The sequence below is a fragment of the Sus scrofa genome, chromosome 11 (genome assembly GCF_054392235.1).
Source record: "Sus scrofa isolate SSC_HxYL_T2T_F1_AM1 chromosome 11, Sscrofa_HxYL_maternal_Yorkshire_Landrace_v2.0, whole genome shotgun sequence".
NCBI lineage: Eukaryota > Metazoa > Chordata > Mammalia > Artiodactyla > Suidae > Sus > Sus scrofa.
The window spans coordinates 83,385,601-83,407,752 of NC_139393.1; the positions used below are offsets into that span (position 1 = coordinate 83,385,601).

General features: G+C 48.9%; 1 protein-coding gene across 9 annotated transcripts in view; it reads left to right on the forward strand.

Annotated features, from left to right (window-relative positions):
• The window catches only part of MYO16 (myosin XVI), a 539,824-nt gene that overhangs the window by 417,547 nt on the left and 100,125 nt on the right, over positions 1–22,152 (forward strand). For all 9 annotated transcript variants that reach the window (XR_014819944.1, XR_014819945.1, XM_084982290.1 and 6 more), the window contains one exon: positions 19,353–19,452. Coding sequence is in view for 7 of the 9 variants with exons in the window: in XM_084982290.1 (XP_084838416.1) it covers positions 19,353–19,452 (100 nt within the window). In the remaining 2 variants the exon portion in view is untranslated. The remainder of the gene's footprint in view (positions 1–19,352; positions 19,453–22,152) is intronic.

The window sequence follows — 22,152 nt, forward strand, 5'->3', positions numbered from 1 at the left end:
CTTGTCTGGTGTTCTACGCCCTGAGAATCATTGTCTCACCTGTGTCCTCCAGTTTTCAGTTGTTTGAGGATGGAGAGTAAAACCAGTCCCCGTTCCTCCATCTTGAGTCAAAACAGAAACCTTAAGTTAATTTTTTTAGACTGATTTCCTGCTAGATGGGTATTTTATCTATGACATTGTTCTAGGCTATCTTGTGCACACCCACAATCTAGTCTGACATCAGAGAACTTCGTAAAATGAATGCTATTCTTTGAAAGCTTGTGTTTTTAAGAGGTAACTTTTGATAGTTTGGAGAATAGTTCTCTTTTCTCCTTTGATCTTCAAATTCTGTGTACCAACTTTTCCTAAACAGACTTGTATCTCTGTATAAAAATTAACATAGAGCAGCTGGTATTTTATAAAATGATGATGCTAGACAAGAGTTTGGATAGGAAGTGGAGGCGAATACTATATTTGTTTGAATGTGCATGGGATTTTAATTAAGCTAAAATTAAGCACGTTAGAAATTGTCCAGGAAGCTGATGACTTTTTTCTTATTCTTAGGGAATTCATGGTTTGGAAGCTTCTATGACCAAAATGGCCAGAAATGCATATTTATGTGCAGTGCCCTGAATAGATGTATGAACATTCTGCCCCCAACCCTGCACCCAAAAAAAATGCTTTGACTCAAGAAAACACCCCACCTGCTTTGCCCACAGAATTTTAAGAATTAGCAGGAAACTTCCCATTTTGTAACTGATGATCTACCCAAGCCCTAACCCAGGGAAACCCCAAGATAGAACAAAGCCCTTAAGGTATTTCAGAAATTAATAAGTAACAAGGAGAGAGGGATATGCTTCTTTTAAGACAGCTTTCTCTTATGTTTCTCCCAATGTTATCTCAGAAATCTTTACAACCATTACCTTCAAATATTGCTGTAACCAGTAATCAGCTATTCATCAGGTCAGTGATAAGGCTTAAAAATGAAAGATTTAAACATGTACCTCTGGCCTTTCCTATGTCCTATTGTCATTCCATTTCAGTGGCCAGATAATACAGTAACATAGGTGGAATATACAATATGGAATTACTGACCTGCTTCAAAGAAACCAACTGAAAACTGATGAAGACAGGCTTGAAAGGTATGAGCTAGATATGTGAGGACTGCACATTCTTGCCTCAGGATTTTCCTGTTATTCATTCATTTAGTTTAAAAAATAAAGTCTTCATATGAAGCTGCAGATACATCATTCACTGAAGTATGTAGAATTAAGAAAAGTAGCAATGACACATGAATCCTAATAAAGCCCAATGTCACATGATGCCTGTACTTTATTTTCCTCTAAAGATAATTTTATTCCTTGCCCTAAATCTTACCCAAGCTTTCTCTAAAGACCTACAAGCTCGAATGCCCAAAGACATCTCTGTAAACGTTCTTCATTGGGAGTTCCCGTTGTGGCACAATGGGATCAGAGGAGTCTCTGGAGCCCTGGGATGCAGGTTCAATCCCCACCCTGGCACAGTGGGTTAAGGATCTGGCATTGTTGCGACTGCAGCTTAGTTCTGATTGCTGGCCCAGGAACTCCACATGCTGTGGGGCAGCCAAAAAAGGAAAAAAAAAAAAAAGTCATTCATTAGAGTTAATATTGAGTGTCCACAAACTACCTGAGGCCGTGCAACGTGTTAAGGATACAAAGATGAGTAAGTCTTGCCTAGTCTGACATGTGTCCCAGGTAAGCTGTGGGGCGAGACACATGAGGTGGTACCAGGGGTGTTGTCAGAGCCTAGCAGTGAAGCCCGATGCCCCACCACCAGAAGGACTTCCCTGAGGACTCCTGGCAGTGATGAGACATAAGCTCCCTGCAGGAGGTGATGGAGGAAACCCCTGACTTGGAGTGAGACCTTGGGATCTGATTTGAATAGAGGGAAGCAGGTGAGAAGCATCGTAAGGTGCCCAGGGAGGATGATCTCACGGCAGTTGCATGGATGCATCCAAGAAAATGAGAGCAGAGAGGAAGGCAAGAACTGTGTATTTCAGGTACAAAACTTGGAATTTATCCTGTAGCTAATGGGCATTGAATGTTTAAAACAGTGTGATAAAGTGGTTTTAGTTCCCTTCAAGCTAGATCAGAGGTCAGCACACTATGGCCCACGGTCCACAGCCAGCTGGCAGCCTGTTGATTAGATGAGGTGTTACTGGCTCCCGTTACCCCTGTTTGTTATACGCTTTTACACGCTGCCTGCGGCTCCTGGAGGGCAAAACCCCCTCTGGGTAAGAGCCGTTTCTTGTATCAGCAGCACCACCAACAGTGTAGGAGGGTTCCCTCTTCTCCACACCCTCTCCAGCAGTTGTTGTTTGTAGACTTTTTGATGATGGCCCTTCTGACTGGTGTGAGGTGACACCTCCTTGTATTTTTGATTTGCATTTTTCTCTAATCATCAGTGATGTTGAACATCTTTTTGGTGTACTTTTTGGCCATCCGTCTATCTTCTATGGAGAAATGTCTGTTTAGATCTTCTGCCCATTTTGTAATTGGGTTGTTTGTTTTTTTGGTGTAAAGCTGTATGAGATGTTTGTGGATTTTCCAGATTAATCCCTTGTTGACCACTTTGCTTGCAAAGATTTTTTTTTCCCGTTCTGTGGATTGTCTTTTCGTTTCGTTAATGGTTTCTTTTGCTGTGCAAAGGCTTTTAAGTTTAATTGAGTCCCATTTGGGTTTTTTTGTTTTTGTTTTTCTTTTCATTACTCTAGGAGGTGGATCAAAAAATGTATTGCTACGATGTATGTCAAAGTGTGTTCTGCCTCTTTTCCTCTAGGAGTTTTATGGTATCTGGTAGTTAGGTTTTAGTAAACATGACCTTAGCTAAAGTTAAAAGGGATGGAACTTCAGTGGACTGAAAAGACGGATGTGGGGGAAAATAGCACCGCTTAGTGACTATAATGCTGGGATTGCAGGCAGGTGAGAATGGGAGGTGACTTGTACAGGTTCATTACTCAGGGAAGAAACGAAAAGGAGAGCAGGTGTCAAAGGGAAGCAGTGAGTTGGGTTGGACACAGTGAGTTCAGGTACCACGATGTGCCAAGGCAGAGAAGGCCAATAAGCTGTTGAATGTGAGAAAGTTCTGGCAAAAGATGTATATTGGAATGTCACTAGATCATGGTCGGGGTTGTAGATGAAAACCAGAGGGGGCAGCGTCAGAAAAGCCACAAGAAGGACTTCCTGCTGTGGCTCAGTGGGCCAAGGATCCACTGTTGTCTCTGCAGTGGCACAGGTTCAATCCCTGGCCCGGCACGCTGGGCTAAGGATCTAGTGTTGCCGCAGCTATGGCATAGGTCGTAGCTGTGGCTCAGATCTGCTCCCTGGCCCGGGGACATCCATGTGCTGGTGGTGCTGCCAAAAAAGCAAAAAGCAAAGGAAAGCCTTGAGAGTAGGAAGCCTGTGGAAACAGTGACCAAAAGAGTTTCTGCAGCAGAGAGAACGCTCACCCGTGGTCATGGTCACTGTGTCTCTGTGCCAGATGGTGAGTCACCGAGGGGGGTGGGGGAAGAAAGGGTGTGTGAACTGAGGTGGGAGGGAGAGTCGAGAACCTTCAGAAGATAGAAGTAGAAGAGGACAAACAAGAAGGGCAATGACGGGGGTGGGGGAGGGGGTTCCAGAGCTCCGTGGCCTCCAAGGAGAACTGTCAGGCGGGTCACCCTGTCGTGGGGCCAGAAACATCGCCAAGGATGGCGTGGGTGAGCAAGACACTCTGCTTAAATGCTCTGTAAGGGCAAGTTCCTTAGAAACGTCTGGAGTGTACAGATATGGCACTCGGCTGCTGGCAGGGAGGACAGCACATGAGGTTTCTCCAGGGCACCAGCGTCTCCCTGGGTATCTGCAGCAGTCCGTGCAAAGTCTGGGGATTCGACCGAAGTCGGAGCCCAGCCCTTTGTCCTTGCCCAGCGTGGGCCTGGCGTCGCCAAGCAGCACACGTCTTCCTAGAGCAGCGAGTTTATCATGCCGGACGTAGACACGGGGCTGGAGTTAATCCATTGCTCCGTGGCCCCTGAAGTTGACCCACTCAGCTGTCCTGTTTTGAGATGATCTTTGGATCGTTTCAAAACAGTTTTAAATAAACCAGCCACTGGCTTCTTTTAATATCGTCCAGTCTGAAGGTGTTCAAGAAGATACGTTTGAAGAAGCATGCGTCAAGTTTTTTTCAGCCATCCAGTGAGTAAGCAGCAAGGGTGCCGTTAGGTACCAGCTGCACCCAGTTCTTATTCTCTCTTCCAAAACTTGCCGACTCGCACTCGCACCTCGGTGTGCACCACTGGCCTGGAGAAGGAAAGGTCGTTGCCACTTCCCTGTAACGACCACATCTGCCCCCTTTGCTTGGGCCTGATGCACTGAGGCCACCGGTGTGTCTTTGCTGCTACGGAGTGACTTTGTGCAAAGCCGGGCAATGAATTCCACCTCAGAGATGGTGACCAGGTGCCAGTTAGACAAAAATGGAATAAAACTAAGAAATGAGTGACGGCGAATTGGCTGTGTTTTTCCCTGATGGCTGGTAGGCTTTGTGAAGCTAGTCACCATTTATATTGGGTGATAGTCACCAGCAAAACAATGTCTCTGAGTTATTATTAAAATAATATTAAATGTTAAATAATATCATTTAAGTATATTTGCTTTATACCTAGATATGCTTACACATAAGCAGAATAGATTTAATCATAGTAGCATACAAAACAATATTTTAATAGCCATTAAAACTTTATTTTCTCCCACCTCCTCTCATGTCTCTTTTCGTCCCATCCTTCCTTCGTCACTCAGCTATCGCTCACGGTATGTTCTCAACATACCAGATACTGTGCGGTCTTTTAGGGACAAAAACATGGAATTCACAGACTGTTCTCCTCCGTCTCAGACGCTAGGGAGCTGGAAGGTGGCATGAGAGGGACCAGCTGGAAGAGGATGCAGGCGTGTCTAGACCAGGCAGGATGGGTGTCCAGGAAAGGGGTTCCTGGAGTAGATGACACTGAGCCAAGTCTCGAGGACCACGTAGAATGAACCCAGATAAGAAATACAACAGCCGTCCACACAACAGGTGCAGAAGCAGAGCAGCGAGGGAGAAAAGGGAGTTCTGAACCGTTCACAGGGCAGGAGTGCGTGAGCCTGATGGCTGTGAGAGGTTAACTGGGCAAACTCGGAGCGAGGGCAGCATCAGGAAGCCTGTACAGACCTGGGGCCGTATGCTGAAGTGGAGAGTCCCTGAAAAATGCCGAGAAAAACGGCGTGAGAATTTGACAAGATGGGGCAAAGAGGGTGCTTTTAAGAGTCTTTTGATTCCAGCCAGTGAGAAAGAAGCATTCGGGGCTTTACGGAGAAGACTCCGTTGAGATGCAGAGGACATAAACGTAGAGGTGCTTAGGACGTGAAGTGATACACACATGCTGATGGACCAGCCTTCCCCGACTCCGGGCTTCCAGTAGGGAGGCGGGTGATGGGAGACCCCAGCTGGGAGCACTGGGGCAGGAGGGTGTGTGCCACATGTTGGTCTTAAGGTGTGTGTGGGGGGGTCCCGTCAGCTGTCCAGGAAGTGTGGGTTCAGGAATGTGGTTATTGTGTCTTATGTACACACAATTTTTAAAACATTCACTTTAAGGGATTGTTATAGCCTTGAGTGTTTTTGTTGTTGTTGTTGTTTGGTTGTTTTGTTTTTTTTTTCTTTTTTTGTCTTTTTAGGGCCGCACCTACAGCAAATGAACGTTCCCAGGCTAGGAGTCCAATCAGAGCTGTAGCTGCTGGCCTCCACCAGAGCCACAGGAATGCCAGATCCTTAACCTACTGAGCGAGGCCAGGGATCGAACCCACAACCTCACAGATACTAGTCAGGTTCTTAACCCCACTGAGCCACAGTGGGAACCCCTGGCCTTGGGGGTTTGGGGGTGACTTAGGAAGACACTCCAGGATAGGCCAGAAGCCAGTGCTGACAAGCGCGTGCTCTGATGAGAAGGGTGGAGGGAGGAGGTGTCTAAGGGAGGCAGAGATGCTGTGGCACAGGTGAGAGGCGGATGCAAAGATCGGGAGGGCAACCGGGAGAAGGCTCTTTCCAGGAGGGAGATGTCGGGTCTCAGAGGCCAAAGAAAGACCACATCACATGAACACAGAAGGCGTGACACGAGGAAGAAGCCCTGAAATGCAGTCTTGGATCTGACCGCATAGAACCAGTCAGCTCCCGTGACGTGTGACGTTTCCATAACGTGACCACACAAAAGTGGCAACTGGGTGGGAGAGGCTGGCGACGGTACTGGGATGAAGACGTGAACTGGGTGATTACGGCTAGGATGCCCGCCCACCCTTCTGCTCATGACTGGTTTCCACGTCACGTTGTGTTATAGTAAAGTTTTCAAAAAGGTGAAATCAGAACCATCACACAAATGTGTTTGTAAACACATCCCAGCGATTTTCTTCAGGTCCTTAGGGAAGGAGGAAACGAAGAAGATGTTAAAAGCAGGTTTGATCTACAAGTGAGGAATTGATTTGCAGAGGTGACATTCTCTGCAGGGGGAAGAGTTATTTGTGCCGCCCTGACAGACGTCACTTGCGTTGCCTTGGGTGGAAATTATCTGCATTGTTATCTGTTTTCTGTAGCTCAAGCTCTGCCACTGCAGAGCTGCACAAGAGCTTAGTCAAAAGCCATCAGAGATGACACCCCTTTCGAATCGGGGACGTGCCAAGGGTCTAGTGGACATGTCCAGCCTTCTTTAGAGGACACCCAAAGGCGAGACCTCATCTTGTTCCAGTGCCAAGCAGAGCGTGGTACACATGTTCCTCTCAGTGGCAATGGTCAGAGCAATGGTGTAGGAGCTGGAGACAGTAGGAACCAGAGCTTTAAGGGTGTGCCCTGCCCCAGGCGTGTGGAGTGTTACTGGGCATGTTATGAATTCTTTAGGGTTCCCTTAATCCTAGCTTTAATCGTGCCTTTCTCCGAGGGAAAGCTTTGATCGTTAGAGCCATCAGAACCCAAGGTGGGTGATAACATACTTACGTTTCCAAGATCTCTCCAGTATCGTGCATCCTTTATCATTTGGACCTATCCAGCCAATAGTTTCAAATAGTGATGGTAAGCCATCAAGATTTAATAGGCACAAGTGATGTTTCCGCAAGCTCTGAGTGTCCTAGATTCTAACTCCTTTTTTCCTTTTTAAAAAGACGTCTGTTGAAGTACTGCTGATTTACGGTGTTGTGTTCTAGATCCTAATCCTTCGTTTAGCTCCCCTTCGCGACTGTCAAAGCACCCCTCCAATTGTTGGAGAGTGACATATGTGGATTCAAAGTGTCTCGTTGAAGAGGAGAGAAGTTAGATGTTAAATTTACCATTTTTGATCCTATGTTCTTAAAAATGGGCATTTCTTGCCTTTCTTGGCTCAAGGTGACAGCTCCGTTAGCTGACATTAAGGTTTACTACTGCTGATTTTTCATGACTCACCACCAGACAAATGTCAGTTTTGTCTTTTTTTGTCTCTTTTTATGCAATGTTTAAAGGTTATCTTCCATTTACAGTTAGTGCAAAATATTGGCTGCATTCCCCGTGTTGCCTGTCTTAGACCCATGAGTTTGCACATCCCACCCCCCCACTCCCATCTTGCCCCTCCGCCACCACTGGTAGACACTAGCTTGTTCTCTAGATCTGCTGCGAGCCTGCTTCTTTCGTTACATTCACTAATTTGTTTACTTGTTTGATTCCACATAAAAGGGATATCGCAGTATTTGTCTTTCTCTGTCTGACTTATTTCACTCAGCGTGATGCCTTCCAGGCCACCCATGTCACTGCACGTGGCCAGATGTCATTCTTTTCTATGACTCAGTAATATTCCATCGTATAGATGGACCTCATATTCTTTATCCATTCCTCTGGCAACTGTAAGTAGTGCTACCATGAGCCTTGGAGTGCATGTGAATTAGTGCTTCAGTGTTTTTCAGATATGTACCAAGATTGGAATTGGGTCGTGTGGTAGTTCTGTTTTCAGTTTTTGGAGAAACTGCCATACTGTTTTCCACAATGGCTGCACCAGTTTGCATCCCCACCAACAGTGTGCAGGGTCCCCCTTTCTCTCCATCCTTACTAACGTTTGTTATTTGAGGTCTTTTTGGTGCGAGGTGATAGCTCACTGTGGTTTTGATGTGCTGTTTTCTCGTGATCAGCGATATTGAGCATCTTGTCATATGTGCCTGTTGGCCACGTGCGTTTCCTCTTTGGAAAATTATAATTATTGGTTGACTGTATTGTAAAATTAATAGTTTTCGTGTGGTATTTACATGCAATGGAATATTATTCAGCCTTAAAAAATGAAGGAGATTCTGCCATTTGTGACCATATGGATGGACTTGGAGGTCATTATGCCAAGTGAAATGAGCCAGATCCAGAAAGACAAATACTGTATGACCTGACTTCTGTGTGGGTCTACAGTAGGGAAACGTGTAGAAGCAGGGGCGGAAGGGTGGTTGCCAGAGGATGGGGGAGGGGAGAACAGGGAGAAGATTGTCTAGGGTGCAAAGTTTTAGTTCTGCAAGATGAATGAGCACTACGGGCCCACTGTACAGCGGCGCGCCTGGAGTGAAACGGTACAGTTTCATAATCTTCAAATTTTGGTAGGAGAGTAAGTGTTACAGAAGTATTCTTATCACAAATAGATAAGTCAACGAATAAGAATAAAGCAGACAGCAGGAGGCATTTGGAGGTGATGGCTACGTTTATGGCTCTGAGGGTGCAGATGGTTCACGGGAACTCCAATAAAGCAGTTTTTAAATAATTAATAGTTTCCAAAATTAGCAAATGTAATTGGGTTCAAATACTAAACCCTGAGTCTTTGTTCAGTTCTTGTCACACGCCTTCAAAAGTAGATGTTCAGGAGTTCCCGTCGTGGCGCAGTGGTTAACGAATCCAACTAGGAACCATGAGGTTGCGGGTTCGGTCCTAGCCCTTGCTCAGTGGGTTAATGATCCGGCGTTGCCGTGAGCTGTGGTGTAGGTTGCAGACTCGGCTCGGATCCTGCGTTGCTGTGGCTCTGGCGTAGGCCGGTAGCTGCAGCTCCGATTCGACCCCTAGCCTGGGAACCTCCATATGCCATGGGAGCGGCCCAAAGAAATAGCAAAAAGACAAAAAAAAAAAGTAGATGTTCAGAAGCAAGATTCAGGAGTTCCCGTTATGGCTCAGTGGATTAAGAACCTGATGCGGCGTCCATGAGGATGCAGGTTCAATCCCTGGCCTTGATCAGCGGGTTAAGGATCCAGTGTTGCTGCGAGCTGTGGCGTAGGTCTCAGATGTGCGTCGGATCTGGTGTTGCTGTGTCTGTGGTGCAGGTTGCAGGTGTAAGTTGGATTCTGAGTTGCTGTGGCCGTGGTGTAGGCTGGTAGCTGCAGATTCGATTCAACCCCTAGTCTGGGAACTTTCATATGCCACAGGTGTGACCCTAAAAAGATAAAAAAGAAGAAGAAAAAGCAGAACGTTTTATCCCTGCGGAAATGATGGGATCTAGTTTCAGTGCCAGGCTGCTCCTTTGGCGATCCTAATAATTTTATTCTTCTTCATGATTTGCTGACCAATGCTGAGCACAGTGGTATTTGAACAGCAGCTTCGTATGTTTGTAAGTAACTCAGTTCCATATCTGAATGAGGCATAAACGTATTGAAATAATAAAATAACTGGCATTAGCCATGAACCACCAATCTCCATAAAGAATGGTTAGCTATTTGCAAGGAAAAGAAATGCCTTCTCTGTTCAGTAGGACAGCGAAAGACCTCCAACGAATACATCGGTCTGGCTTGGTTTCCTATCCCTGCTCAAGGGTAGGAGGTCAGGGAGTTCCCGTGGTGGCGCAGTGGTTAACGAATCTGACTAGGAACCATGAGGTTGTGGGTTCGATCCCTGCCCTTGCTCAGTGGGTTAAAGATCCGGCGTTGCCGTGAGCTGTGGTGTAGGTCGCAGACGAGGCTCGGATCCCGCGTTGCTGTGGCTCTGGTGTAGGCTGGTGGCTACAGCTCCGATTAGACCCCTAGCCTGGGAACCTCCATATGCCGCGGGATCGGCCCAAGACATGGCAAAAAGACAAAAAAAAAAAAAAAAGGGTAGGAGGTCGGACGGACCCTGGCGAGTGTTTGGTTTAGGAGCACATAGCTTCTGGAATGGGGTCATTTTGCTTAAACCACAAAGCCTAGCGAGGTCTCTTATTTAGGCCGAAACGACCAATGATCGTCTGTTCTTTTCAGTTTAAGGCAACAGGCTGTTCTTGTACCTGATGAACACAGGTTATGGCTCAGCCAGAAAAGTCTGCAAAGCGTGGAGGAGAAAGGACGAACAGAACAGTCGCCCTGAGCCTCACACCCCTGGCGCCCCGCATGCTCCCGGGCGTGCGGCACGAGAGCCGAAAACAGCAGGCGTGGTCCCTCGCCCCACAGGCAGCCTCCCGGGAGGACCCGGTTTTAAATGGCCCCGCAGTAGATGGCCCTGGAGTGCTGTGCCTGCCTGGATGGGGTTTCCATCTGTAAAAACATCCTGGGGAGAGCAGTAGAAGAAGCACAAGCCTGGCCCCCCAACGAGGCTGCCAGCGAAGTGCAGCTTGGTGTGTATTTCAGACCAGGAGGCGCCTCGTTCAGTGGTTCACGGTCACCCCCCACTGAGTAACGGGGTTGCTGTTACGCTGCCCAAGGGAAGTGCAAGGGAGGGCGGGGCCCGAGCCCAGAGAGCCTGTGAGCACCGTGGTGTAAGTCCCAGGCGGATGCTCTGAGTTCATTTTTTGTCGGCACCGTGATACCAAGGTTGAAGTTGACCTTCTGTATTACTGAGCTCCCGTGTTGTCTGGGATGAGAGCCTCTGGCTTCATAACAGGAAGCATCTGAAGAAAAGCCACGCTGTCCTCCCTCTGCCCGGGGCCCCGGGAGATGCTTCCGAGGAGGTGGCGGTGGCGAAAGCGGGCAGGGGTGTGGTCCTTCATGCCCGCTGCCCTCGCCGTGCTGGCCATTCATGGGAGGTGGCCAGTTGGCACGTTAGCATTATAGCCAAAAATGAAAAAAAGCACACGCTCCTTCAGGTGAACTCACCAGACACCATCCCGGGGATTTGGGGTGGAGGGTCCAAGGGCTCTGCCGAGGCCCCTCCGTCGGTCCAGTAATTAGGGCCAGACCCCCTCACTCCTCTGCCTTATCTCCTTCCTCTCGCCTCTGGGTGTCCCCCAGCAGCGATGTCAAAGGCAGACGTTGCGTTTGGATTTTGCATGTTGTCGTTTCAGGGCCTTAGGAGACAAATGTGTGATCAGTGTGGCTGTGATGACATTCACATAACACCACAGTAACGGGATTAAAATAATAGTAATGAAAGCGCAATGGGGGAGACGGAGACTGCGACCTTGACGCAGAAGACTTCCAGGCAGTATCGTGGATCCGAGCTTTTCCCGCCTCTTGTCTTACTCAGCGTTCTCCTTTATACATTGTTCTGTGCGACGGTTGCTTTATCCTTTCAAGTTCAAAAACGAAAGGGGCACATGCCTGACAGCTCAGGCGGTAAAACCCAGACAAACCTGCAAGCCTAGATGGAGTTTCTAAACCTTGAGAGTCGTGGAAGTAGAGAAAGCATGGGCACACTTAGCACAAGAGATTTTTGTTGAACTAGATGGGTTTTGGACAACTTTATCCAAAAATCTTTCTCTCTTTGTTTTTCGCATCCTCTTCTTTAAAAGGAAAAAAAAGTGGTCCCCCCTTTCGTTGAAAAGCACTTCTGCAAATCCTCTCCCCGTGTCTCACTTGTCTTTCTGATCCACCGCCCAGCCTCCATGTTGAAATAGATTTTATTTCTCTCTCAAGCCCACTTGTGCTCCTTTTTCTTCGTACTTCTCACTATTTGCATGACACGTGTCAGCTCCCGTTGCTAGGCAGCTGTTACGCTCAACCCACCACTCAGCATTCCGAATATGCTGGAAAGTAGCCCCAGATAGCCAGAAAATCGCCCTTCCGCACCTGCACTGTGTTTACTGGGAGAGCAGGAGTGTGGGGATAAAATGGGGATCCAGGCGAGTCTACAGAACCCGTGACACACCTCCCTGGCTAACCCGAGGGAGGCGGCTACGTTTGTGCTACATGCCGGGTAGAGGAGCCACGCAGGGCCCTGCGGGAAAGTGTCAAGGGGGGGATTAGACGGGAAACTGCATCCTCACCCTCGCAGAGAGGGAAACTTACGGACGAGATAACCTGGGGAGAAACAGACATACCCCAATATAAGCACGAATAAAGTGTAGGATGTGTAGATTTTTCTGGAAGTGTCCCCTGTAAGATCTATCCGTTCTTTCTTGCCTCTGAAAAACAAAACAACCCCAACCTTGGCTTGGTTTTCCTTCACCCTTAAGCTATTGGTCTTTTATTTGTCTCGTGAGCCACCAGAGCCCAGCCTTGTGCTCCGCCACCAGCTGCTAATGTCTTGATGCTTCAGGATTCTGGTTTCTTCTGGGCATTGTCCCCAGGCACAAAGCTAGCAGCCCCTTGTGAGGGCTGACACGCGACAGCCAGTGCCCCTGACTCCATCGGCAAGTGTGCCTTCCCTGGCCACCCCAGCCCACCTGCCCCTCCCTCCCCGCCAGCCTTCACCTGCTGCATCTCCTCATTCCCCCGGAAGGAGAGCTTCCCTCACGGTCCATTTTCCTCGTGCTTATCCAGGACTTTCTGGGTGATAAGGAGGTTAATGGGAATCCTCAAACAATCCTTTTCCCTGTTCTTAACCAAGCAATTAAAATATGTCCAGAATGAGGTAAATGTCAGCAAGCCTTCAAATAAGAAAACCACATTGCTTCCGAGATATTATTTTGGCCCCTAAAAAGGCATGTTTTATATCGGAGCGTATGCAGTGAAATTAGGACACAGCTCGGTGACCAGTGTATTGCTTGGCACAGAAGCTTGCCGGTAAGTGGTGCTCAGAAGATGTCTGCTGAATAGATTTCAATAGTAAGGGGTTTTGGAACTGAAACTTTCACAGCAGAATTCCTTTTTTTTTTTTTTTTAAGCATTAGCGTAATATATATGCCTTGTGTTTTTCTAGGGCAGTGATTGTCCAATTTCATGAGTTAAGAGTCACTGCACTGTTGAACCTGACTTCTACAGTCATGGCGTAAGCTTTGCTAACCTCTAGGATGGTGAGGGATCGACTCTCCAAAGTCTCCTTAAAACTGGAAGGAGCAACGGTCTTTGAAAAGAGAAATACCGACTTCCTACTTTCCTTGGGTTCTACTTCACAGTTCTTTGTTCTTCGTTTTTTGGGGAGGGAACTGCAGCAGATGGAAGCTCCTGGGCCAGGGATCGAATCTGAGCTGCCGCTGCAGCCTACACCACAGCTGCAGCAACGCAGGATCCCTAAACCAATGCAGGGGGCCAGGGATGGAACCCCTGCCCCGAGAGAGACAATGCTGGACTTTGTAAAGTATGGTCACATCTGTTCCTATTTTATGGCCGTCAGAGTCTCAGTCCATGAGGGCTCTGAGGAGAGTTTTCATACTTGAATCCTTGAAGTAGAAGAAGCACTTGATGATGAGTGTGTGTGTTATAGAATTTTTTAGTGACTGTCATAGAACTTGCCATGAAACCCCACAATTTATGGTGGCGATTTAAGATGCAGACCAGCAAGAAGGAGGCATCAGAAGTCGTCAGAGTCATGCTCACGAGAGAAGCCAGGCAAATGGAGCATCTAACACAGTTTCGGGTTTTACCCCTGAGTCTTCTACACGGTAACGCAAGTAGACCCAGTTCCCTAAATAGTCGGTGCTGTCCTGTCCAATCAGGCAGAAGGATGTGGCGGAGAAGAAACTGACCCCAGGTGAGTGACGGACAGCCAGGAGGCACTAACTCTGGTTTGGGGGGTTGGCTGACCTTTGGTCCCTACCTCCTTTGGGGGTTTCGCCTCCACCCCCCCTTTTCTGGTTCTCCTCACTTGCGCTGCTGATTTCCTCCTGTTTATGCAGCATCGGCCCACGAAAGTGACTACCCTCCCCCGATGCCCCCATCTCGGGGACTGTCTGCCTGGTCCTCGGTCTCCCAGGGCAGGAAACGTGGGCTCACCCTCTCCTCCCTTTGCGTGTTCATCAGTGCACCGGGAAACCCTATTGGCTCTGCCTCAAATACGGACAGAGTTCAACCAGTTCCCCCACCTCCGTCGCTTCTGTCCTGGGCTCTGGGGAAGGGCCTCTGGATAGTGTCCCCAGCCCCCCACTTCTTCTCTCCGCCCACCCTCAGCCTGGCAGCCTCATGATTCTTCCAGTGTCAAGATATGTGACTTGTCTGCTCAAGCCCTGCTCCCATACAATTTTTTTAAATTTGTATATGAACTTTATTTTTTTTATCATGATTTTTGTTTTTTCCATTATGGCTGGTTTACAGTGTTCTGTTAGTTTTCTACTGTACAGTGTGGTGACCCGGTTACACATACATGTATAGATTCATCATAAGTGATTAGACACAGTTCCCAGTGCTACACAGCAGGATCTCATTGCCCACCCATTCCAAATGCAAGTCTGCATCCATTAACCCCAGGCTCCCAGACCACCCCACTCCCGTCTCCTCCCCCTTGGCAACCATGAGTCTGTTCTCCAAGTCCATGATGTTCTTTTCTGTGGAAAGGTTCATTTGTGCCATATATTAGCATCCAGATATAAGTGATATCATAGGGTATTTGTCTCTCTTTCTGACTTACTTCACTCAGTATGAGAGTCTCTGGTTCCATCCATGTTGCTGCAGATGGCATTATTTCATTCTTTTTTATGGCTGAGTAGTATTCCATTGTGTATATAGACCACGTCTTCCTAATCCAATCATCTGTCGATGGACACTTAGGTTGTTTCCATGTCCTGGCTATTGTGAATAGTGGTGCCATGAACATGCGGGTGCGTGCGTCTTTTTCAAGGAGTGTTTTGTCCGGATATATGCCTGAGAGTGGGGTTGCTGGGTCATATGGTAGTTCTCTGTGTAGATTTCTAAGGCACCTCCATACTGTTCTCCATAGTGGTTGTACCAGCTTACATTCCGACTAACAGTGCAGGAGGGTTCCCTTTTCTCCACACCCCCTCCAGCACTTGTTATTTGTGGACTTATTCACGGTGGCCATTCTGACGGGTGTGAGGTGGTATCTCATAGTCGTTTTGATTTGCATTTCTCTGATAATCAGTGATGCTGAGCATTTTTTCATGTGCTTGTTGACCATCTGTATCTCTTCTTTGGAGAAATGTCTCTTCAGGTCCTTTGCCCATTTTTTAAATTGGGTTGTTGGCTTTCTTGCTGTTGAGTTGTGTGCGTTGTTACCTGGGATTCAGGGCAGGTGACAGCCTGGAGACAGGGAACTGCAGTGGATGAGGTGACCTCCTCTTGGACAGCAGAGGCCGGGAGGGTGTGGGAACGAGAGCAGAGAGGTCCCTTCTCCGGTCACGGCTGTGCCCAGGACCCTGCGCAGCCCCAGGCTCAGGAAGGCTCTTGCCACTGGGTCTGAGATGGAAGTTTCTGGGAGATTGTGCTTTTGAGCAGTGATGGACCAGTGACACCACCAAGAGTTGACAGTCACATTCCAAAAGACAAGATGTTTTTAATTACGCTAAAATAGAGTACCTCACCCTGTCTAAGATGACATCTTTGTCTTTTTGGTTGAAATGTCAGAATTATACCATTTTAAGTGTCAAAAGAACAATATAAAATGAGGGGAAAAAGGCATCAAATGTGAAGATTTTTGTTCTGACTTGTTCATACTGTATTCAGATACTTGAATTATGTCAATTCACTTCTCGGGGATAATTAGCCACGTTCCAGAATGAGACAATTATAAAAGAACAAAAAGGTAATTTGAGTGATTTCATTTCATTGTGCAACTCCGGGTAAATGGTGAAATGCGATGATTTTCCCGAGTGTTTGAATGAGTGTGTCTTTCGTTATGAGTGCAGTTTGCTGTGAAAGAGGCCCAGTCAGCTGAAGGTCAGGGAGCCAGGAACTTTTGTCCCCGCGTGTCCCATAGGTTCATGGTCCCTCTGGGGTCTGCCATTTCTGTCCTTCACGCTCAGCCCTAACTCTCTTCACCCTGGCACCACCAGCCAGGGCCCGGTCTCCTTCCTGCCCACCTGGACCATGGCCATGGTGGTAGCGGCCTTGCCTCTGGAGTCAGGTGGCCCCAGGTTCCATTCCAGCTCAGCTGCTGTAACCATCTGTGTCAGATCCCTGGGCTGCTAACAAAGTACCACATGCCAGGGGGCTCAGAACACGGAAATGTACTCTCTCAAGGCTCTGGAGGCCGGAAACCCCAAATCACGGTGTGGACAGGGCCCTGCCCCGCTGAGACTTGGGGTGGTAGAGTCTCCTCTCCTCCATCTAGCTTCTGGCAGTGGCCCTGCATCCTCGTCCCTGTCACTGCATCTCCACAGCCATCTTCACGTGGCCTCCTCCCCGCCCCTGTTTCTTCCTCCAAGGACACAGTCGTGCTGGCTCCGGGCCCACCCTAATGACCTCACCCCAACGGCATCACGTCTTCCAAGACTCCACGTCCAACTCAGGTCACGTTCACTTATCTTTTTGTGGGGGGGGCACCATTCCGCGTCACTGGTGGGATGAACTTGGACCTTGGGCAAGTGACAATTTCGGGGACCATCTGCTTCTCAGCATCAGTAGACGGTTTCCATCTAGGGCCCCTCACCTTCGAGGTGCGTGTGAAGTGACATACGAAAATCCCTTGCACGCCTTCCGGGTTCAAGAAGTGCGACTTCCCATCCCCCACCCCCAGCCCCATTTCTTGACCACCCCCCCCGCAACTATTCACACTTCCTGGGCGCCTGGGCCAGCCAGCAGCCACCAGGTGAGGTGTAGAGGTGACCTGGTGCCCTGGGGAAGCTCACACACGTTGGGGACAGATGCGAATTAAACTCGTGTGTTTAACATAACGTAGAATTTGTGTCTCGCACCCGGGGAAGCACATGCAGTCCTGAGAGAGAGGAGAGTGACCTCTCCGTGTCCTGTCGAGGCCCTCGGGGCAGATTTGCTGCACAGTTAGCACCTGCATGTGGGTGTAGATCCCAGCGCAGCTCCTTCCCTCTGCAGACCGAGCGCTGGCATCAGCTGTCGGCCCTGGACCCCTCCAGCGCTGTGGCACGCAATCCCTGTCTGTCCACCGGGGTCCTGGCGTCTTGTAGGGAAGCCCAGCCCTTTCAGGCGGTCCCTCCACGGCCCCTGCACGCTTTCTTCCCGTCCCTGGCCTTCCAGACACTTAGCCCATCACACCCACTGCCTCTGCCCCCCTCCACCCGGAAACACCCTCTTCTCTCCTGCAGCACCACAATAGGACCTATTAAAAAAAATGAGGACAAGGGTTTGATCCTCGGCCTCGTTCAGTGGGTTAAGAATCTGGCGTCTCCGTGAGCTGTGGTGTAGGTCACAGATGTGGCTCAGATCTGGCGTGGCTGTGGCAGCTCTGATTCAACCCCCATTCTGGGAACTTCCATATACCGTGGGTACAGCCCTAAAACATATATATATAGTATAAAATGTATTTTATAAATTATATATATATAAATAATAGAGAGAGAGACACAAAGTTCAGTGCCTACTGGTAGAAAATCATATTCTCTTATAAAAAGACAAAAACCAAAAAGCACCACTGACTGTTTCCGTCTTGCGTAGATCATTTCAGACCATTGATCGTGATCAGGCAAGGCTCTGGCCCCCATTTCCCATTCAGTCCCTGTCGCTATTTTACTCCCTTCTGGCTCCTGAGTTGATATATGAGCAAAAATCTCTGTGTGAGAAGGAAGAGTTGTTGCTGCCGCTGGCGTGTGTGTGGTGTCTGACCCGTGGCTAGCAAGATTCCGGCAGTTCTCAACTCAGGACAAATCAGATCATGAGTTTGGGGTGACGAGGCTAAAAGGATTTTAGAAAGGAAATGAACGTCTCATAGGTATATTTTCTCAGTGTTTATGCGATACACCAGACCCGAGGCTCCTGCAGTACTGCCTGCCCCCGCCCCCTGCTGGGCACCTCCTTTTCCCATGGAACTTGCAGACATAAGGGAGCGCTGTGGCCCCAGCGGGCCGTGCCTGACTCTCCCTGTGTTTGAGTGGGGGAGGCTGGTGAGCGAGGCTCGGAGGCCGTGCACCTGCACGGCCTTCCTTCGCTGCCCTCAGCAAACAAAGACTCATTTTAGAAGAGGCCAAACTGACCGCAGCCAACTTTAGCTGAAAAGAGAAGATATTTTAAAGAAAGCAGCAGAAAACCTGGGCGATTTAATTTTGGGCATTGAGTTCCCAGGCAGCCCACCGTGAGACTTAAGCACGGGAGGCACTCAAATGCCGAGACAGAGCCTTTTCCCTTCCTTCTGTCTCTCTCCTTCCTCCCTCCCCCTCCTGCCCTGCCCCTCTCCCCCCATCCCCCCTTCTCCCATTCCTCTTGCTTCTTCCCTCCTTCTTCAGTTTTGCTCCTGTGTCAGGTTTAATGGTAAGCGCAAAGGGAAATTTCACATAGATTTTTTAAAATGGGTCATATAATTTTGAAAGGCATTTTTTAGAAACCCCTAGGAAAAAACCCCCTGAGATAGCCATGAATTTCAGCCAGGAAGTAAAATGTAATTATTCAGAGGAACTTTCCCCAAACTAAAATGTCCTTCTAGGAGATTTAAAACATTCAGTATCTACTGTCTGGGGAGGAGGGCTCTCTGGCTCTGCCGTAAATAAAACTGTGGGGTGTCTCCTTTATTATAGGTTCTGATCGTACCTAGATTCACTGTCCAGTGCTAGTAAAAAATGTTAGAATGTCTTTAAAGGTGTATGTTAAGAGTATTCAAAAAATTTAGAACGAATCGATTCCTTTTCTTTCTCTTCAAACATCCCCTTGATAAATGGTTTGCGTCACTTCACTTCATGCATCATATTAAACATGCATTAGAGGGTTGAAAAATATATTTGGCTCCTTTAGAAAATCATTTTCTGTGTAAAGGATAAAGGCTCTTTCATGGTAGCTTGGTGTTAAATGCACGATGGATAGAGATTTGGGGGCTTCTTGGGATAAAGTCAGAATCGGGGAGGGAGTTCCACTCGTGGCTCAGCGGGTTAAGAATGTCTCGGTAGGTACACGGGTTTGATCCCTGGCCTCACTCAGTGGGTTGAGGATAGCATTGCTGTGAGCTGTGGTGTAGGCCAGTAGCCGCAGCTCCAGTTCAACCCCTAGAACTTCTATAGGCTGCAGGTGTGGCTGTAAAAAGAAAATAAAAATAATACGTCAACGAAAAGCATAGGGGAAAATCTGAGAAACGGGTAACGGAGGCAGCCCTGTCGAAGATACTCATTTGCTGGACCAGTTCAGTCATGGCTTTTCTCTCCCCGCTGTTTTCTGCAGGTACAAGCCCTTGGCCGAGACCCTCCCCGGGGGGACGATGCTGTCGGCGGAGGAGAAGTGCCAGCTGGCTCTCCAGCAGTGCAAGCTACCGGGCTGGCAGGTTGGTGACCCACAAGCTCGACCAGGGCAGTTTAGGGTTTTCTGGAGCTGAGCTGAGTCATCCTGGGGAGCTGCCAGTGTCGCCCTGGCAGAAACAAATTGCTGAGATGCGTTTGGCGAGAAGAAAGGCTAAGGGAACTCCCTAGAAACACATGGGTCTTTCTGATTCACTGGTTTCAGCAGAAATACAGGACACAGGAGGCCCAGAGGCTCCATGTAGGGCCCCTGGAGGCCTTCCTGAAGCCCCGGTCAGTCTCCCCCCATCTCAGAGCCCAGCGCGGGCACCAAAGCTGTCGGAAGGGTCTCAAAGGTAACAGAAGCCAATGCGGAGCCTGGGGCCTCGGGGCACCTCATGGGTGTCCTTTAGGCCCCGCCTCCCAGGCCCCCAAGCCTGTTTGGGCTCCTTCTCCCCATTTCTCTTTGTGCTGCTTGTCACCAGCACATGCTGCAAATGTCACTGCCTGTTCAACATCCTTTAGTGGCAAAGGCTTCCCGACTGTAAGCACTTAATTATGTTGTCATCCCTGTGCTGCCCCGGGGCCTCCTGGCAGAGGGACGGCGGGGCTGCCAGAAGGAGGAGGTACCAGGAGACAGAACACCTACCGGGCGGACTCCCCCCGGAAACACGAGGGCGCAGCGCGGATTTTGATTCATCCCTTTAGCCCCGCAGCGCCATCAGGAGGAGGGTTAGGAAGACGAATTTGAGACATGCAAGGACTGAGAAGGTAAGATTAGAGCCACAAAGGGAAACAGCACGGCCCATGACACCTGGACTTCCTGGAAGTTTCTAGCTATAAAACATCCGAAAATGCATAGATGATGAAGAGTGCGGTGGCTAATATTAGCTTTGGCGAACGTAACAATTGCCAGAAAGCAGACTTAAATCTTGGTCTTTAAAAAGGATGGGGAGACAGACCGTCTCCAGGTGAGAAAGTATGACAGTTGATGAGGCCGAACATGAGCGCTTTACTGCAGAAATGACACGAACGGAAGGCTCCGAGTTGCTGATGTGTCTGAAAGTGGCCTAAAACAGGGGCAAAAATCTGGACTGATCCGAGCACCCTCTCTGGTCCATGGCGGAGAACCAAGAACCCTGGATCTGAGCAGCCGTGAGTAAGAGCTGAATCACCAGTGCCGCCTGCTCTCCTTTATTTTCTTTCCCCCCTTTCTTTCCCTTTTTAAACTAATAATGGAGCTGAACGGTAACTAGCAGGCTGTAGGAGGCCGCTCACCCAGCCCGTGGTAGTGAGGGGGGCACATCTGTGCCAAAAGGCTGGATGAAAAAAGGGAGAGGAAGGAGGAGTTGCTAACAGAGAATGATGTCAGCTGTAACCTCCCTGGAGTCCGGGACGCGGGACCTGTGGTCACATACAGAGTCGTGAGACAAGTGCGTCGGGGACGGAAGTGACTTCAGCTGACTCACTGTGAGAGCTTTTAGGTCGGCGTTTGAAGAGTTGTGACTCATGAATATTGAACACCGAGAGTTTCTCGTGGCGTGTTGGTCTTGAGAAAACACTCACAGATAAGGATCATTTCTTGGGGTTGAGAAAGAAGCTTGAGTTGTGGCGAAAAAGTGAGGGAATCTGGATTCATTCTTCCTCCAAGAGAGTGGTGGCACCGGCCACACCCGCCCACCTGCTGGTCCTCTGCTCCCCTGTGTAGAGTGTGGGCTCCCCTGGCAGGGCCGAGGGGACAAACCAGGGCTGCCTTGGCAGCCGTCACCGCCCCCGGAGCCTGCTGGGCTGGGGCACTTGAACTTGGCAGCTGGGCACGGGAGGGCACCAAAGCCCACAGTGCGACTTGGACAGAAGCCTCCAAATAGAAAACTCCTGTTATTACCCTAGTTTATTTTCCCTCACATCTTCTCTCCCTGAAGGAGGCCAAGGTCTAAGAGACAAAGGAAAAAAGAAATATCTTCATTTGCTGGCGTGTTGTGTGCCTCCACGGTGGCTCGTTCAGAAGCACGGCTTTCTTCAGCCTCTCCAAGATGCCACCTTTCACATACTTCATGCCGTAAGACAACGCGTTGACTTCGCGGAAATAAAGCTTATTCATGTGTCACTCTTGTGCTAGTCAGACAGCAAGTGAATGTTTAAAAAAATCATTTATTTCTGACCTAGACAGTCCGATGCCTTCGTTTCCAAAGCATTCATTTGACGTGTTGCTCTGGTGCCGGCAGAATGGTTACCTCTCTCTTCGGGAGGTTAGTGTTAGTGAGGACAGGAGCTGTTCGAAGCAAGAGCCTCGTCCTCATGGATGCTTCTTGCACCTGCAGCCTGACGTACGTTTCTCTGTTCCGTAGGTGGCCGTGAATAGGGGGCTTTCCTTCTGTTTCAGATGAGGAGAGAGACACCTGCCCTTCTGGGTGTTTGCTCGCGGTTCCGTGTGAGCTGTTGACTTTACATGGTCTTTTGGGTTTGGCGTTAGTGTGGAAGGCACTGGATTTTCTAATGGTTCGTAAAGCATGATTCTTCTCATCCTTGGCATCTGTTACAGCTGTTCAGAGGGCTTTTTCGCTTTGAGTTAAACCTCTTAACAGCTCCATGCAGAAGAAGGAAGGTAGGCAGCGAACAGTGATAAGCTCATCTCAGGTATGAGGAAGCTGAGCTTTCAAGATGGACATGCTGATCCAAACACGAGGTTGGGGCCCATGCTTAGTTTCGGTGGGACGGCCCCTTGGCTGGGACCGGCCCAGGTCTCC